Genomic DNA, 20540 nt, shown 5'->3' with positions numbered 1-20540 from the left:
TAATTTTGAGGACGATTTATTTTTTATTCGCGCTGCGCGCGATTTAGTGTCGACCAATATTGGTACTCCTGTCCTCGCAAAAACTACAGTAGAAAATAAATTGAAATAACTATCACCTACTGTAATGAGACAAATGTAATTGCAATTTAAAGAGAATGTATATCCCTAGTGTCTGTAAGGGCGTTTGGATACTTTGGTCAACGATAGTGGTTATCAAGCTTGGGGTCGTTTTCCTTTTCTGGGGATCGCGAAGATGTTGAACTTAATCCGCTTCGAACATAAACCGTGAGAAAGTCTGGACAAAGGTGCTGACCACTCGTTTAGTAAACAGCTTATCAAATTTTGAGAAGGGTCACCAAACATTTTCAAATTGGCAACAGAGTCGCTACTGTAAAATGTTGGATAGCACTGGATCTGCAACGTGTTGCTACGGACCGGCATTTCCGCTAATAAATACTTTAATCCATGAGACATGTCAGAAATATGGGCCGCGATAATATGGTATTCCTAACCTAAATTGCTCTAACTGAATCGATTTTGCATTTTACTGCGTTTTTAGCTGCTTCAGTCACCAATTGTTTCAACACCACGCAGCAGTTCCAGGTAACAGTCACTTCAGCTCGTGGAAACTTCACAAAATTTGGGCTCTAAATATTGTGCAAACACCTGTCATACATCAGCTGTTCTACGTAAGGTAGGTCTATTGATTGAGCAGAAACGGAATTCTGACAGGCTTAGTTAGCAGCTTCTTTTTGGTTGTTGAATGGAACATCTCATCAGTGTTGGGATCAAGTCACTACCTTCGAGTCACGAGTCATTTCGAGTCATTGCACATTTTGACTCGAGTCAAGTCAAGTCAATCGTTTTTCGAAGGTGACTCGAGTCAAGTCAAGTCAGTCGATTTTCAGAGGTGACTCGAGTCAAGTCGAGTCAAGTCAAGTCAAGTCACGAGTCAAGTCACAATTCAAGTCAAATTGCCTTTTCGAGGTATGAGGCGTGATTACGTCATTGTATTTTGCTAGCTGTCTGAAATACAGATTGAGTGGTCATTGATTTTGAACCGATGAACGAATATAAAGTTAAACATACACGCAAGTAAGGCGCTGTATCGCTCACATATCAGTAAAACTAATAAAATACGTTAGTAGTTGCACAGCCTCAGTTTATAGTTACCAGGCAAAATAGAGAATAGAGAAACGAAACGAATTGATAAGATGCAATACAGTACCCCAAATTGATATGATACAATTCGAGCCTGCGCTAATTGTTGAGGACTATATAAACTATTTTCGAATTTAATTGCAATAAAACAAGAGGTTTGGTTAAGTTAAGAACACAGAACAGAAATAGACATTAGACATTTTACTAGGGATGGTGTGAACGTGAGGTTCACGTTCGCGTTCTGTGTGTGAACCTCTGAAATTTAGAGGTTCGCGTTCACAACAGAACCTTGGTACCCAGCAAACACTCGATGTCCAGTTGACTTCCGGTGGAATAGCTGGCAGGACATCCGGTTACTTCCGACCGTTACCTCCCTGGAGTGGGTTTGTCGACAACTAGAGACGTCCTGTCCACTCGCTGAGTACGTCCGCAATGACGTGCTGTGGACATGGAGAGACTCGTCATGGACCCGTCTGACCTAGCCTGGACGTCACGTGGTTCCCTATGGACGCGCCTGACGTACTGTGGACATGACGCCACTTCCTATGGACATGCTTGACGTACTGTGGACATGACGTCACTCCCTATGGACACGCCTGACGTACTGTGGACATCCAACGCCACTCCCTATGGAAGTGTCATTCGCCCCCTTTATCATCTCCACTCCATACCTGGTTCAACGCCTAACGACTAACAACATGGGATACAACATCATATCAGCTCACACACAGCGTATATTGGGTGAGTGGGGAATGAAACTGGCAAAATACAAATACGATATTGGTTATTATCAACGAAACTACAACTATCTAATTTACGAAACACAAAATGTGAAATAAGGCGAGAACTACTACCACTTAACACAGTCAAGGCTGAAGTAAAAAATCATATTGCGACAAGCAATCACAGAAAATGTGTCACAGGAGTTTAGCAAACAGCAACTGCTAATACCACTCAAACTAATGACAAATAGTAAAAAGTAAAAAAGCATTAATTACATAAAAAAAGGTGTCACAGGAATATAAGACACTGCAACTGTTGGGACAACTCGAAGCTAATGGAACAGTCCATGTGCAAAAGATTGATGAAATGAAAGAATGGTATCGCAGGAATAAAGTAACCGCAACAATTTAAAACGAGCATTACAAAAAGCGTTCCGTAAAAATTCACTCTGCAAGAATTAAATCAATGCACCATTTGCGGATGTCGAGTGACTATTCTTTTTCTTTGTCAATCACAAGTGGCTGCACCCAAACGTTTTTTTCTCGGCGCTTGTGGCTGAAATATATACAGCAATGTCAGTGAATTCCGTATGTTGCCCATTTCTACTCGAAGTAGTTATACAGCGCCTTGGAAAGTGCTACATATGCTTCACTACAGATTTACGTTACTTACCGGTACATGTCTGCTTGAGAGCTAACTCCTGTTCGACGAAGACCACTTCTCGAGTACTTATCAACTTATATTTCTACTTCCACTTGAAATAATCTTGACATACCTTGAAAATTGCTACTTCTACTTCAGTTGAAATTTATGATGTTACATCTACTTCAGCTCAAGTACCAAAAACGACTACTTTTACTTCGGCTACACATGTTCGGACCATTACATGGTAAAAGAATGAAACATTACAGCCAAATCTACCATTTTTAAACAACTCGAGTACCTTTCAACTTTGAGTAGTTTTAATATACTTCGTAAATCATTACATACTCCAGTATAAATTCCTGTTACTTCTACTTCCACTAGAGTCCCAACGCTGAACACTTTAATTTGTTAAATGCCACTTACGGTTGTATGCAAAAATCAAGCGACACCTCGACCAAATTTACGACATCACACTAACGGCTTCCTTGAGGTAGGTTTAACATGTCTTGTAAACCACCACATCTACTTCACTAGAAATCATGTATTACTTGAGCAGTACTGACTACTTTTACTTCGACTACCCATGTTGGCAAGAAGCCAAATTCCATTACATCAGGGCTGTCAAACATACAGACCGCCCAGCAATTCTGCATAGACTGAACAATGCTTGTTTGATGCAATGCAACGTTTGAAATTTCCGTAAGAAATACTTCCATTAAATAACCCCTCAACACTGCAAATATGGAGTGCGGGAAAAATGCATATTGCGTTCCGAGTTCTATGAAAAAATTATCAAAAACAGAAGCACAAACGCCAAAACGGAACTGATACATGCAAGTTACATGGTGATGACAATAGTTTCACAAAAATATAATTACAATATCTGTGGTCGCACTAGTGCAGGGCTGGCCAACCTTTTCAGCCAAAGGGCCACATTCGAACGCCGAAATATTGCGCGGGCCACTAGCCGGGCGAAAAGTTTTCGAAGTTCATAGCTCAATAATATTGTCACTTGACTATATTGCGGGCCTGCAGTATATCGCTGGGCTCAGTTTGCCAGGACTGGACTATTCAGCGCCTGGACATATCAATTTCGAAAGCCTCGACCAACATGCATCAATCATTTTGTGCCTAGGTTTCATAGTCGACGGTCTTTCTGCGAGCGCAAACGCTGGGTCGCATATGTTGAACGACACTTTGTCTCGTAATCGAGAATATAGTTAGACTCAATCTGATACATTAAGCGTTCATTCATTTTCAAAAAGAGGTAAAAATATTAAAAGCAAGAAATCGAATGACTACATGTTGCGCGAAGCGTGTAGAAAATATTTACTTTTCATAAATTTATCGCAAATTATTCTGCTTTGTAGTGTACGAAGATCTACCAAAGTGTGGCTCATGGAAATGCCAATGCGTCGTAACTGATATTTTAGTCATCACATCTCAAGTGTTGCGGCGAGACTAATCAAATATTTGGTTGGCCTTCAAGTTCACAATCTGTGCAATTCATTTTTTTTTATAACATTACCAAGTTCGGAAATTACCTCGCGGGCCACTCAAAACCATCTCGCGGGCCACATGTGGCCCGCGGCCACGGGTTGGCCGGCCCTGCACTAGTGCATCACAAAAGACTCAAATGATCCCTGGCCTTGAGGGAAACCTGAATCACTATTTAAGACGATGAAGAAAATTTCAACGTCCGCGTTTACAGTAACATACTTTGTCTACCTCAACGCATACCCAGGTTTGCCGCAGTGTTCGAGTAAATTATAGGTAGCATAGAAAAATACCGACTTACATCATTGTTAGAAGAGCTACTGTTTTATTGATTTTAACTGTATTTTGCCGCCAAATCACCATATTATTGACAATTCCATTGTTAGCGAATATAGGTGCAGCTAGAATAAAACCTATATGATCCGAAATCGCGAAATTTTCTGAAAGTTAATGAATGAATTCTGGCAATAATAATGTTGCATATATTGTGGGTCACCTCTGTATACCGCTGGGCTCAATTGACCAGATCTGTGTACCGCAGGGCTTAATTGACCAAGACACGAATAATCGAAGATTTCAGTGAACATATGTCTATCATTTTGCGCAAAGGTTTCATCAACGACTATTTTTCAGCGAATGCAGGCGCGAAGTCGCATGCAGGACAACAAGTTCTCACATAATTGCGAATATAGTAGAGCTCAATTCCGTAGATTGGGCGGATATTCAATTTTCATGAGAGGGAAACAATACTATAAAAGCTAGAAATCGAGTGACAATAAATCGCGCGAAGAGCTAAGAAAAATATCAAGTCATATAAATCTGCGACAAAATATTCTACTTTATGTTCATATACAAAAATGTGGATGAACCCTGGCTACGCCAATGCGTCGGAACTGATATTTTCGTCATCAACATCTCAAAGTTTGCGGTCAGGACAATCAAATTTTCGTTGGTCTTGCAAGCTCACAATAAATTACCTGCCTAATTTATTTTTTGATATTGCAATTTATTTCGATAATTAACTCGCGGGCCACTGAAAACCTTCTCGCTCCTGACCGAGATCAAATCTACTCTATGAAACAAATTACAAGATTTCTTTCTAACTCAATTTTCTGCTTGTACTGGAAGCAGCTTTTACATGCCTTATAGATCTCTACATACACTCGATTAGAAATTTGATGCTTTGCTTGGGTTCCAGTGCTGATCATCTTCAACATAAAGATACGCGCTAGTCAACATGGATATACGTTGACTGCCTATATTCAGAAATAGTCACGATTTCGTGGCAAGATGATGGTAAAACCTTGACCAAATTTACTTCTCAAAATTTCTTGAAGACTTATCAACGCAATTTTTTATTTCCGCTTGTAGTTTCAACAGAAATTTAGGATATTACTTTCACCTTGACTATACCTGTATTCGGAAATGGCCACTTACGATTACACTCTAAAGAATTCCACAATTCAGGCTAATCCACTTCTTGATGCTCGTGCAATTTTCTTAATTTTCTATTTCCACTTGAGCAATCGCTCACTACTGCTACTTGAACTTGAGCAGAAATGTATGATATGATGCTACGACTGATTGAGTACCAACACTAAATTCTTTAACCACCTTCGGTTTTTGCAAATTGTATCGAAGCTATTTATTTTACCATCGTTTGCTCTCCAACTTTCATGCCTGGGCCTGGCGCCACACTTCGCATTATTGATGAATGGATTTCGCATCCAGTGCCTGAAAATAGATTCTGATTTTGAATATTTATTTTCGCAGTAGGCCTACCATTCAACTTACAGAAAATGATATTATACGGGCACCACTTGTTCCGTGCACTTTTTTGTCGAGTTGAAGCCCATGCTGTATTTTAGTACTTCATTATGTTGACGGTACACTACACACTTTATAATGCATTCTTCGTGCAGTCTGCTTGACGTGGTCATCACCAACGGCGGACATTGCTGATATCTAGGTAAAAAATCAGAATGGTTGTATTCAAGTCATCTGACAGTACGAAAAACAATAACAAACCGATGCGGGTGCAAGCATGCTGCCTATAGTACATTTACACACTAATCAGTTATCAGGTTACTGTTGGCGAGAATATTGGCTACTGTGAATCAGAATCACCCAGAATATGATTACGTCATCAATGGTAATTCGATAATTCATTTTGATAGCCGAGATTCGCTGGGCGATAAAGGCCAAACCGCGGCTCCGAGTTGAGGATTTGATTGCGGCACATGCATTTCCTCAACTTGAAGAGGGAGTCAACATAATCTTAAATAATGCCTTCTATCACGTTTAGACAATATGCTTGTATATTAACATCAGTTGTCACGCGAGCATTTATATCTGATCACGCCGATTAATGAATTATGCTGACGTCACAAAGCGATATCATAGTCCAGATGCAGAATAAGGCGCTTGCGCTTTACAATGAACGCAAGCAACCGTGGCATTTGCGCAACAGCGAATATACGGTGTAACTTTAGTCCGGTGTATACCAGGTCTATTTCAGCACATATTGTCGTTCAAAAGTAATTCAGTAATTCAGTAATATTTCCGGCACGGGAATGAAATTTTTCAATCACGCGAGAAATGTGTCTGTCACGCACAACATGTTGTCGAAAACAACCACCGATTCCAGTCTGGGGTACGGCTATATATACAGGGTGAATTTGGCCACGGCAAGAGGATTACCAGTGAACCCGTCCCTAGGTGAACCCGTCCCGTGAACCCGTCCCTAGGTGAACCCGTCCCTAGGTGAACCCGTCCCTCGGTGAACCCGTCCCTCGATGAACTCGGCATCTCCGGCAACCCTAATATCCCCCTCCTCCAACCCTAATATCCTACCCCCGGCAACCCTAATATCCCACCTCCGGCAACCCTAATATCCCACCTCCCCCAACCCTAATATCCCACCTCCACCAACCCTAATATCCCACCTCCGGCAACCCTAATATCCTAACCCTAACCCTAATATCCCACCTCCGGCAACCCTAATATCCTACCCCAACCCTAATGGACCCCCTCCGGCAACCCTAATATCCTAACCCTAATATCCCACCTCCGGCAACCCTAATATCCTAACCCTAATATCCTACCCCAACCTTAATATCCCCCCTCCCCCAACCCTAATATCCCACCTCCGGCAACCCTAATATCCTAACCCTAACCCTAATATCCCACCTCCGGCAACCCTAATATCCTACCCCAACCCTAATGGACCCCCTCCGGCAACCCTAATATCCTAACCCTAATATCCCACCTCCGGCAACCCTAATATCCTAACCCTAATATCCTACCCCAACCTTAATATCCCCCCTCCCCCAACCCTAATATCCCACCTCCGGCAATCCTAACCCTAACTCTAATATCCCACCTCCGGCAACCCTAATATCCTAACCCTTACCCTAATATCCCCCCTCCCCCAACCCTAATATCCCACCTCCGGCAACCCTAATATCCTAACCCTAACTCTAATATCCCACCTCCGGCAACCCTAATATCCCACCTCCGGCAACCCTAATATCCTAACCCTTACCCTAATATCCCCCCTCCCCCAACCCTAATATCCCACCTCCGGCAACCCTAATATCCTAACCCTAACTCTAATATCCCACCTCCGGCAACCCTAAATCCTAACCCTAACCCTAATATCCCACCTCCGGCAACCCTAATATCCCACCAACCCTAATATCCCCCCTCCCCCAACCCTAGTATCCTACCCGAGCCCAATGTCCCACTCCCCGAACCCTAATGTCTCCCCCCCCCTACCCTACCCAACCCTAACACCCCACCTCAACCTACAGTTGCAATAACGAGCAGACCACAATCACCCTGACTGTGTGATCTACGCATGCTCTGACCTCCTTACAAGATCGACAAATCAGTTGATAATAACATTATTAGTTTAATAATTCATATTAATACTTGTTAACACACTTAATTTCAAAATTTCCCGAGGGACGGGTTCACCTAGGGACGGGTTCACCTAGGGACGGGTTCACCTAGGGACGGGTTCACGGGACGGGTTCACCTAGGGACGGGTTCACTGGCAACCGGCAAGAGCGTATCATGTACTACAAAGGGGCATAGTCATTAATAATGAACTACATAATAATCAATCATGGTATCCTATCAAAGTATAACTTGCACTTGTTCATAATCAATTACTCATATAGGTTGTATATGGGACATACTTTTCAGCAAATGTACTCATTTTATCAGGTTTTTCAAGGAAAAGTCAGCAGAATACTTTCAGCAAGAGTTGTTAATTGAGAATAATTCACAATGGCGGCAATCAGTCTCAGGCGCAACCAAACTAGTACAATCCATATAGAGTTAGCCAGTGATCAAGCAATATATAAATGCCTTATTACATAAATTACTATGGTACGATCGCGCAAATACACTAGATATTTTTATCACTATCTTGAGGAACATTCAGTCTACCGACCAGCAAAACATTGCTATTGGAATGAATCAGCAAATAGGTGTTTATGGCGTTTCAATCATACTGCAGCATGATCCCACTTCACAGTATGGCGTATCTGCATTCCAAGAAATAACGAGGCGTAACAAACAATGAGTGTTCTACCATATATCGATATTGAACACAAACTATCAACGAAAAAGGAGAAGCTAAATTACGCTCACAAGAAGTGTATACTGTATAAGGTGGTTAAGTCTATTTACGCATCATTCTATATCATTATTAATTATAACTCTTACCATCTCAAACTGTTTCACTGTCGGAGCGGTTCGGGTAGAGTTTCTGAATCAACAACACTCACAACAGACAGCAAGTCTTCAGCTTTCGCTTCGTACAGCTTCTCAATCTAATAAATGACTAATGACTGTTTTGTCTGCGTCCATTATCTCTAAGAAACTCGTCGCATCAGTCACACAGACATCACCTCAGATTCAAATGCCAGAAGCACGCGCCGTCGCGCTGCACTGAGCAGGTATCACGTGACGGAGAAGGAAGAAGGCTGTCTGGGCCGCGATTGTTGAGATACCAGACTTGACGTGTTGTGTGCTACGGATGGTCAATTGGTCATGGCGTATCATGCTTACTGAATCACGTTGTGATGCCGCCACATGCATCACAATTTCACCTTGATGCTCACATTTGTTCTTGTATTTCACCATATTGGGATAGTATAAATATTCAAAACACGTATTTCGCCATGATGTGCACTGTGCAGTTGTGCAGGTGCGGGTGCACGCCTGGGTCCTGCTATATGCCCAGGCCTATAGTTCAGCTTATTAACAATTTCATTAAATCAATACAAATCAGGATTGCGATATATTTAAAAAAACAGTACACCAATAAATGGCTGTATAGCCTATATATCTTACGATTTCGTCCGCGAGATGTGCATGTTGTGGGGATTTGTCCCCTTCTCTCTCATATCTGTATATCACGTGACTTATATCTTTCTTCTCGCTACCACGCGACTTACCATTTATTAGCTCGTGCATTCAATTACAAACGAGACTCATACGCGATATCCTACTGTATATTCCATACCTATTCGACCAATATATCTATCTGAGGCAATACTGTCGTTGCATTCACGTTGGAGTTGTCAGATCCAGGACTAACGCAGGGACGTGCGTCTACTACTAAAGAGCTAAGTATATCTACCCAGCCACACATTACGTGGGTCTCAGGTTACAACTCTAGCAGGTTATCAGACGACGCCATATCTGGTCCGCATGGTGCCAACTCGTGAGATGATTTCAGCTTCAACGAAGGACGAATCGCCTCCTACACAATTTGACTTACAACTGCTGTATGGAGCCATCCAGGACTATTCCAGACTTGCACGGTAAATCCGTTTATTTGACTTCGAATTTCGGGAATGCATTTTGCAGTGAGAATGATTTATCTCACTTGGCTTTATCGGCTAGCAGCAAATTTCCTCGTTATTGCTCGATTCGTGCTTTCTACATAATTATATTAGTTGTTTGTGTTTCTGTATTCAATGCCATGACATTCAGAGAACCAGATTTGAGTGATACTCTGACACTGACAAGACGTTATTCATTGGCTTCGTTTTCACATTACGGCCTTCATAACTATTATTTGAGTCTTAGCGTTTTGCTTTCTAACGAAATTATCACATCCATTCCTCGTCGGGAATTACACTCTCGACCGCCCGATATAATTGCTTCTCTCTCCCGTGAAATCGAATAATTACTACCGATCCATTACTCACTAACTACTAATTACTCGTTAACGTTTATTTTGTACCATTACTACCGTATCTAGCCCGTCTACCAGTTGTTTGTTTTTGTTATCATTACGTCATACAGACAAAATATTTCTTACATTTCAAATTTGATTCACCCCATCATCACTAACGTTCGCTACTGATGAGAGTTAGTCGAAAAGCTTTTAGCGAATAAATTAACAATATGAATTTATTGTTTCGCGTTAACTTCACTTTGTCACGACTAGCCTACCGTGTAACTCGTTTAACATACCATTTGCTTACAATTGTTTAATTGCAACTCCATTTCGATTTTATTATAAATTTTGCGGTTTTCCTACCCTCATATTACCGCGTAAATCACTACCAATCACCGCGGTTATTTACCAATCTATTTTTTGTTCGTTTGTTATATTCACGGCATCTCCGTGGAACATAACTACCAAATTTCGGGATATTTCTTTAAACCTAATTCATACATTACTTTTTGTGATTTCATCTGTCATTCATGCGACATTGACTTCCGCGCGTATTTAAGCGCTACCCTTTTTTTAACTACCGTAACTGTACCGTCAATGTGAATTCGATAACAATAATGACGCGGCTTTTCGGCCGACTATAACATAACACTCCACCGGGATTTAATATGATAATTCCGCGGCAAAATCGGCTATCTTTAACCGAGAGTTTCTATCTCGGCTATAACTATTATTATATACCAGTAGCACTGGGAATTGGGATTTCATAATTAATTTTTTTTCCAACTTCAATTCATCTTATCTAATTACGCGTATTCGCATAGCCTCGCTTTTGCTACAATTTCTCATAATGGTTATTTGATTTTAATCACATATTTGCATTACTTAAAACTCAGCCTTATGCTGGAATTTGTGGATACGGAATTAATTTCCCATTTTTTTTAAAACATTGACTTATTTACTTTCTTTATACTAGGTCTTTTACATAATCACTAACTTCTAATTACCCATACTTAAATAAGGCCTCTTTAACACGGTGACAAATTGTCATTTTTCTTCGTAAATTGCGTCTTTACATACTTACCCGCGATAATGTCATCTGAACATACTCAGATTTTACAACCTAGTTACATGCGATTAACGATACATTTATTTTACCCCCAATGCCATTTAGACGCAATATTATCTAAACACCCCGTGATTTATTTTGGCCACGGACATTTCCCGTTTTATATATGCTACTCCGACTAGGAAATCAAGAATTGTTTCGGCTTATGTGTTGCGATCTAAGGCACAAATTTCGACCCGGGGGTATCCGAGTCTTCTCAAAGCGTCGGCCACGGGATTGCATATCTGGTTCCGGTATTACCGCCTTGATCAAACGGTTTGCCGGGGTCAGTGTTGTAATTATAGACTCGTGGTCTCCAGCGCTGAGACTCGCGATATTACGAAATCTGATGCTGACGTTCGCACCGCAATCTGAGTCATTTCTTCGATCTACCTAGGAAGTCCGTACTTACAAAAGCGTTACAGTCACTGTATATTATATATATACTTTTAATGTGAGGCACGATTCTTACTTACGCAATTGTGCATTAACTGTCGCGACGTGTTTTAACGGCACACGTCAATTTATTTCCGGAAACCTTTTTATATCTGGATAGCATATGGCGCGCAGATCCAGCGATATGTCTGGATTTGTGGTATACCATTCGGCGTACATATCGCTAGGGACTTTTCTTGACATGACTGCGTTTTCGCAGCACTAAATTCGTACATGCCATTAGGCTATACCTAACAATACACACATTTGTCATGACTTCGGCTATTGTAATTACATTCTCTTTATAATTTTTACACTATACTTTCACGACTTACTTTGTCATATAATTAAATGACGAATTCCCCGCGTTACGCTACGATTACATTCATCTTGACATGCTTTGATGCGAATATTCCATTTCTAGATACTTTTGAGCCAATTAATACACCAGGCTAACCCGGCATAATTTCCATTCACTTCGAGATTACGTAATTTTTATTAATTTCTACTTGAAAGCTCAAATTACTCACCACAAGGCTTATATAAACGCCTTGCGTCACTCCGTCACATATGGAATCGATTCAATACTTAGCACTTACGCTTACATTATAGCGTAGCCCTACTCGGCTCATTTCATCCCTATCGGTGCAGATTTTCACCACTTCATATCCGGTTCGCTGACCTACAATGTGTTTATTGTATTTACCTTCTTTTTCAATTTGTCATTAGGCTACTTTTATTTGCTATTATTATTTTCCTACTTTGTTAAATAGCCTTTTTGCTGCCGATATTGCATTGCATTCTAGAATTCGTTGTCGTCTGCCAACGGGACTCGTGAACTGCCGAAATGCTCTCTACTATACGACATTCCTCCGCTCTCCGATTCCACCACATATGTCAATATTTCGGGACATACCAGTTCAACATTACTTTGGTAACACCACGTATTTATACGCATTTGTAAGTCGACTTCGATAGTCGTGAAGAATATTCGCAGAACAGGCGATATACGCGTTTTAACCTTGGCGGAGCAAACTAACTGGATCTAAATACAATCATTATTGAGCAATGAGCATTGACTGTTAATTCTTCCAGGCAGGTTCGCGGCCCACGGTGCATGGCTTAACTGTATATAAATAATTATTCGGTCTTCCGAAAGACTGATGGACTGTTCACTTTTCAAACGCGGCGAATTTCGTAATCCCTATAGACGCGGTTATGATTCATGTTCTCTTATCTATCTCTCCCATGCGGACTTATTAGCATTTTAAAATTCATTCGTATAGGCTACCCATTAGCGAATGCGTCAATACGACTGTTCTTGCCGAAAATATATACGGCTCGCATAATTTCGGGCCCCGGCCTTTGTGACTATTTCAATGGTCGTTAATCTTAATGGTTTGGGAAATTTCCCACAAATCTCGCCATTTTAAGCGGTTCGACTACCAGACCACCTTTTCAATAATTTTCTCCTTTCACCTCCATTGACTCATAAAAGCAGTCTCTGGTCGCTAGAAAACCCAGACATCAGTTTCCTACTCCCGTTACTTCCTATCTTCTAATACCACGTGTTTCAATTAATTTGAAAAGTAGTTTTGACTTTAATATGCTCCCAACCATACACTGGATTCCGCTTCTAGGATTTTGCCTTTACAAATAACATACACTCATTTTCGAGCTACCACCAACTCGTTCTAGCGTATGACGCATTCGCGAGACCTAATGTCAATTACTTTGTGTACATATTTCATTTTCTTCTTTCGTTCTTTTAATAAAACACAAAAATTGCCTCAGATGACCAATTCGCCATTTTGACTATATTTAATCTAACCCTTAACGTGTTTTCGATACACTATCTCATATATGGTTTCATTCCTATCATGTTGTATAAATATTGCAACATCAGGCTACAATATCGCATTTTAAATTAACGTTATCGCCTTTCCACCAATACTTTATTCCCTGCATACTTAGGCCTTACCACCTTCAACCACACGCTATTTGTTTATGTTCCAATGACTATGTTTCGTAATCGTACTGCTATTCACTTCATGTAGTAAATGTCATTTTGTATTGTCGCTAATCACGCCTCCTTGGAAGGGGTGATGTGGGGATTTGTCCCCTTCTCTCTCATATCTGTATATCACGTGACTTATATCTTTCTTCTCGCTACCACGCGACTTACCATTTATTAGCTCGTGCATTCAATTACAAACGAGACTCATACGCGATATCCTACTGTATATTCCATACCTATTCGACCAATATATCTATCTGAGGCAATACTGTCGTTGCATTCACGTTGGAGTTGTCAGATCCAGGACTAACGCAGGGACGTGCGTCTACTACTAAAGAGCTAAGTATATCTACCCAGCCACACATTACGTGGGTCTCAGGTTACAACTCTAGCAGGTTATCAGACGACGCCATATCTGGTCCGCAATGTGCATCCCCCGTGGGGATGAATAATGATAATATGCCATTTCAACAGAGAGAGAGAGAGAGTCTTTATTTTGAACAAGCCAGCTGGACTCCATGAAAACGATATCGAAGTAGGGGCATCCTGATGAACTCCCATGTACGTGGCTTCCAGGTGACTGACTACCATGACATCCTTTGGAATATTCATTGGTGACGGGAATAGGAAGATTCTAAAAATTTCTTCCACTGGAAGTCACCTGGAGTTACATAACTGGACGTCCAATTTGTGACAAACTGAGCAGGTCCTCAGTAACTAACCTTGGGAGGTGGGACGAGTTGGAACAATTGTGGACATACCAGTAAATCCATGGGATATCGGGTGTTTGCTGGGTAGGTTCTGCACTGTGAACCTTTTTTCATATAATACAATTTTCACTTCATTACAACATCGTCGGTTCAAATTTATTGCATTTCAACTGCAGGCCACTCCATGCATGGCACTATAGGCATAAAAAATCAACACTAAACGAGCATGTACCTTGACACTCCCAATCTTTTACTTGCTTTGTTGCAAAAGTTTGCTAGAAATATCCAACTTTCCGTCTGTAAATATTTATTGACTCTCTGCTGTGAGCTTGACCAACAATAACAAAACAACACGATCGAAATAAGCTGCGTAGTCAGCGAATGATGCTTATTCAACTAATCAATCTAGCAGGCGTATGGGGTCAATCTTGACTTCATATGTTTACTGAATCATTAAAACCAAATCGGTACGATTGAGGTGTTGGCTACTGCTGTGTAACTTGTTAATGAGTTAATATCGGTAGCAAGTATAGAAATCCGATTCACACTCTGCTCAATATCAATGTAGCAATACTCAACGCCGAATACATTTCCGATCTGTCATACGAAAAAGGTGACTCGAGTCTGACTTGAGTCAAGTCATGACTCGAGTCACCCCAACACTTCTACAAAGCTATATCTGCATCTTCCTTTCCCGATAGCATATGCACATCATGTACTCATGGTATGCATATACGCAGATCGTGTGTATGTGTATCATGAGTCGGTGTATATGCCGCAATAACACCAAGGAATAAAATTAACTACGTCCTTTCCTTCCCATTATATTCCCTGGTAAGTCCTCGTCAAAATTGTTGGCAAAGCGACGGAGGATATTGATTTTATGAGATTATTATATCATTTGATTGCCCCAGTTGATACATTTGGTGACGTTTAAAACGTCAATATGTATTTCTGCATTGTGACGTAATGTTGCCCGAGTTGTCGCTAGGTATCCTGTACATTAATATAGGCTATCATTTCATTGAAGGATAGGTTGGAATTAGCAATGTGACGTCATGAGGTTCACGTTCGTGTTCACACAGAACCTTCTAAAAAGGTTCGCGTTCACACGAACCTGAACCTTTTAGAGGTTCACACCATCCCTACATTTTACTATCAAATTACTTTACTATACTATAGTTCACGACAACGTAGGCTGTAAGCTTCGATCACTTCGTTTGCGATCAATATATTTGTGAGAGAACAATGGAGGCTCAGTAAAACGCACGATCATTGAATGATTGGTCGCTCTCACGGGTTACACCAGCGTTGCGCGAACAATCCGAACATATGTAAGATACAGTGATTTTTATCGACACCGATTACTTGATGACTTGAAATTGACTCGTGGGATTTTGCTCCGAGTCACGAGTCAATTCACATTTCTGATACGCCGAGTCAAGTCAAGTCAAGTCATTTTAGCAAAGTGACTCGAGTCAAGTCAAGTCATACGAAAAAGTGACTCGAGTCAGACTCGAGTCAAGTCATGACTCGAGTCATCCCAACACTGTGATACATTATTGCGATATTTGCTGGTATCTATTCAAGGGAAAATAGACGAAATTCACACACTACACACTGCACAAAGTTAAGTACACAAGAATATATTGTGGTCAATTAACGTTATAGTCACATAATCTTGACGTGACTCTGGACGCCTGGAAGTAGAGCTTTACATGCACGTGCACTCCTACTGAGATTTTTGGAATCTCCGTCCATTCACAACGAGCAAGCGTGCCTGTGATATAGATCAACATATGAGCTTCTTGGAGGTACAGAACTTATATATATAATTGAATGAACCTGAATCTTTTCGGCTGACGCTTGTCACGGGTAATCGTCAGCAACTAATAGAGAATTGGAAGGAACATTGTATACCAACAATCGCATCGCAAAATATGACATCACCAACATAAATCAACGTAAACGTCACTTGACCGTGATCATTACAACAGAGAAGTAGCCAACAGCGAATGGTAGTTGCGAACGCCTTCTCAGCTATCGGAAACGCAATACCTGAGCGAGATAGTGTAATCGCTTAGCGTCCGGCTTCTCGCGCGGTAGTTCGTACCAAAGACTCGAAAACTGGTATCCGCAGCTATCCTGCTAGGCGCTCAGCAATCGCGGATAGCATGGAGAAGAAAAAATAACGGGGGCGCAGACTAGATGACCTCACGGCCGTATCGCAACTCCGTCGTCAAAGCATCTCGATGGTGCAGGCAAAAAAGAATATGATCTCTCTCTCTCTCTCTCTCTCTCCCTGAACGACTTGCATGGGGTGATGTAAAGCAGACATTCACAAACTTGTTCGCTATGCTGCAAACCTTACAAATATGACCATGGTCATTCGTCATTAAGCATAGAAGCATTAGGTAGCAGCTATATGATTGCAGCAGCGAATGGAAGTAGTAAAGTTATGGAGAAAGTTACATCGAATGTTTTTTGCAGTAAAGTCTCGCGCAATGTCTGTCGTAATATGTCTTCTAATATTTGGATTCAGGCAACCGAGTCACAATATTCGGGAAACAATTCAATAATCTTACTGTTATAGGTTTACCACGAGTCCACTGGCTATTCAGTGAAGTTGTTACGTCTGGCGAAGAACCGCTGCAGACCAATTTTAACTCAATTCCAATACGTAGAACCGAAGCTACAGGAGTTAGAGAAGATTCAAGTTTGGCAGTTCTATAATTATTAATTAAAGAATTTCCAACTTTAGAAAGTATTTATTTCAAATCCAAAATTTTGTAGTCCAATAACGTCGCTTCTACTGGTCAGACAGAATTCGACCCGATTTGCTATACGTCGTTGGTTTAGAGAACTGAACGATTTCATGGCGTTGACAGTAAAATTTAAAAATCAATCATATATTTTTAAATAAATTAAATATTCTCTAACTCCTGTAGCTTCGCTGCTAAACATTGGAATCCAGTAAAATTTGCTGTGCAGCGGATTTCATCGCCTAGCCAATAGACTTTGAAGACAAAAGTTATTTTTTGAGAACTTAAGCCTGGAATAGACGATCCGTACGGAGCGCATGCGTTTAGTGGGATTGGTGAGATAGTGGGATTGCGTCATCGCAAGGGTAGTAAACAACATGCGCTCAGCCGTGACTTTCACGTGATCATCACCTGCACAGTACACAGTTGGGATTGTTGGGAATATTCACAAATGTTTATTGAGCCTGACATTATTGTCGCTTTGGTGTTTGAGATTGAGGGTATATTGGTTTAGAAGTATGCCCCGTTTCAAAAAAGTGGTTAAAATCTCAAGCCTTAGGAAGAAAAATGCTAAACTTTTAGGTGTTCTGGCTGATTTTATGTCTTCCCCCGTTGGATTCTGAATGTTGATGTGTACAATGCCGAGCATGGAAAGACTCCTCATACTTTGCATATCTTCAAGTCCATATCACAGAACAATATCACGCCGAATTGTGTTCCTGGCTACCTTGTTATAGTAGTCTGGATTGGTGTGATTGTACAGCTCTATACACAGCGGCAATTAGATTCTCGTCTTCTATATTATTCATTTTGTTTTGCAACTGAAAATAGCATAAAATCGCATGATTAATCACTGCAACTTCAGAAAGTGCGATGTCCGATCATTACAGACCTGCCAACGCAGCTGAGCGGATGGAAAATACGCATGAAAGCGAACGCGTGCGGGTTCTCACACTTTTGCTCTTTCTGCTCCTCATTTTTTCCTCGTCCCTCTTCTCTCTCGCACGCATCCGTTTGAGAAGAGAAATAAGGAGAGAAAGAGACGGACGCGTTTACGCATCGTCTATTCCAGGCTTTAGTGCCCATGCTGTATGCATCTCTAAACGCTGTACCGTACTTGAATTGTTTTGCAACAACTGTGGGATAATAGCATATCCAAATCAGTAAGAAAATATGAGCCAACCAAGAAAGGCAATCGAAATATATGACTCGAATCAAGTCATCAGATCTGTCTTTTGAAAGTGAAACTATTTCGCTAGTGCAGTCAAACCATCCATTCATGCGATGTTTGATCGTGAGTCAGTTTCCATAATTAGACTCGCGCAGAAGCAACACTTTTCAAAGCGCGCTGGACGTAGTCTTGCAAATGAGTGAAAGGAAGGTCTGAACGATGCATAGGTCTAAATGTGGCAACATTTCTAAATTTAACTTTTATTCGGCCAACGGCATTGTAATCTTAGGACCGGTACATTTAGAGGAAATTTAGGTAATTCAAAACAAAAAAGGTGATCAGAGATAGATGAACGATCAACCACAGATGTCTATTGTCTATATGCATCTACCATGGATTGGTCCTATTTCTACCCGCTTTGAAGAACAATTGGTTTCTATTACCAACAAGTGCTACGACTCAGTGAAGACCAACGTGATGATTACGACTACGGAACTGCTCCCTGCGACACGATAAGAAGTTCTTCCTGCACTTCAGCAAAGTAATATGAGTATAAGTGCCACTAAGTGTCTATACGTGGAAAGAACGACACAGGACCGCATAATAAAACAGAGTGTCCTTAGATTTATTAGAACAAGCGCGCATCACGGTCGGGGAAGACGTCGCCCTTGACTCATCCACTGAAGATTGATTGAGAACAGGCCCCATGAATTCCATGAATTCTGCTATTGGAGAACATTTGTTGAATAATTATGTTTGTGCGAAAACTTATCGACACGGTGGATTTCGCGTCATGAGGACAGGTCGCTCACATTTCCATTCGTGTGCGTTGGCGTCTACTATTTTCAAAATACGCCATCCTAGTTCGTGCCAACAGAAAGGGGCCGTGTAACATTGAAATATAGTACATTAGGCTTAAACGATCCATTCGCCCAAACTATTAGAAAAGAAATCCCATTCCAGTGACGTCATATTGGGTGATACGATTGTTGGTATGCAAAGTTATTTTTTCTCTACTAGTCGAAAATATTCGGGCTTATTTCAATATAAATATATTATTCAATTTCATATTCAGTTAAGTGTGTCCAAAACAGATTTGGACGACAGGTCGCATACCTTTGGAGGGTAATATGAGGAGGCTACTTTATAGAATGCTGGGGGCATCACCGTGAGTAATGTCACGACAAGGAGTAAGGATATTAGAAAATATATTCAGGAACCGTGATATCCCAGCTACCACGCCCACTTGGTATCCAAGTGGAATTTAAGTGGTTAGGTGGGGTGTGAAAACGAAATGGGTTAGTCACATGTGACCCACATCGAAACCAAGCGGGATTTCAATCCATAAAGATGCGTGGTTATACCATACCAATCCCAGGTAGATTGCAATAAGCCTATCTTCTCATTGTACCTATCAATTTGAACTCAGGGGAGCTTTGCCTGTTGAGTTTTTGTAATCAAATCATCTTGAAATATGAGAAATCCGCATATAGAGGAGCTTAGATTTCCCATATAATACTCAAACAGGAACCAACCTTATTTTCCATCGATGTTATTTGGTTTATTTAATCGAATAATAAGGTGGTTTCGTATGTTGTAAAGTTTTCCAGCTATTATGAGATCCCTGTTGGTTCCTCGAACATCGAACTTAAAAACCCCTACCATGCTTTACTTCGTCAATGTGATTTGAACTGTTTAAAATTGACCGTTTGTCACACTGAAGTGAACTTAAATTTCCTTTGCTAGAGTACTCAATTCCTCACAGCGTGCGATATAATTTTCTAGCGTAGATTCCACTACCTTTATCCCTTATCTTCATCTACTATTTTTAACTCAGGATTAATTTTACTCGTAAAATTTCTGTGATCAAATAGTTTGAACTTGTGATTTTGGTCAATGAAGACGTGAGTAGTATATTCTTGGTTCCGTGATTCGTAAAATACCGGAAACCAGAATGTTGCATTTCGGAAGTCAGAAACAGTGCATTTTGAGCTAGCTAGCAGTCGAAAATCGACCTACGGAGCACGTCAACGTATTTTCTATTACTCATTTGGCCCGCGGAGGAAAAATAATTGCCTATCCCTGCGATAGATAGTCTGTGGAATGAAGACT

At 40.9% G+C, this 20540-nt stretch overlaps 1 protein-coding gene across 1 annotated transcript in view; it reads right to left on the bottom strand.

The window, feature by feature from the left end:
- Positions 1-594: 594 nt before the first annotated feature.
- Positions 595-20540, bottom strand: part of LOC145456395 (NACHT, LRR and PYD domains-containing protein 4E-like) — a 96337-nt gene continuing 76391 nt past the window's right edge. Inside the window, exons 13-14 of the mRNA XM_080334511.1 lie at positions 16044-16275; positions 595-772 (exon numbers count right to left, since the gene is read on the bottom strand). Coding sequence (XP_080190637.1) covers positions 16228-16275 — 48 coding nt within the window. The 3' untranslated portion in view covers positions 595-772; positions 16044-16227. The remainder of the gene's footprint in view (positions 773-16043; positions 16276-20540) is intronic.

The sequence above is a fragment of the Botryllus schlosseri genome, chromosome 14 (genome assembly GCF_051294905.1).
Source record: "Botryllus schlosseri isolate E-star chromosome 14, Bs_hap1, whole genome shotgun sequence".
NCBI lineage: Eukaryota > Metazoa > Chordata > Ascidiacea > Stolidobranchia > Styelidae > Botryllus > Botryllus schlosseri.
Note: the sequence above shows the minus strand (reverse complement) of the source record. Positions and strands in the feature narration are given on the sequence as shown.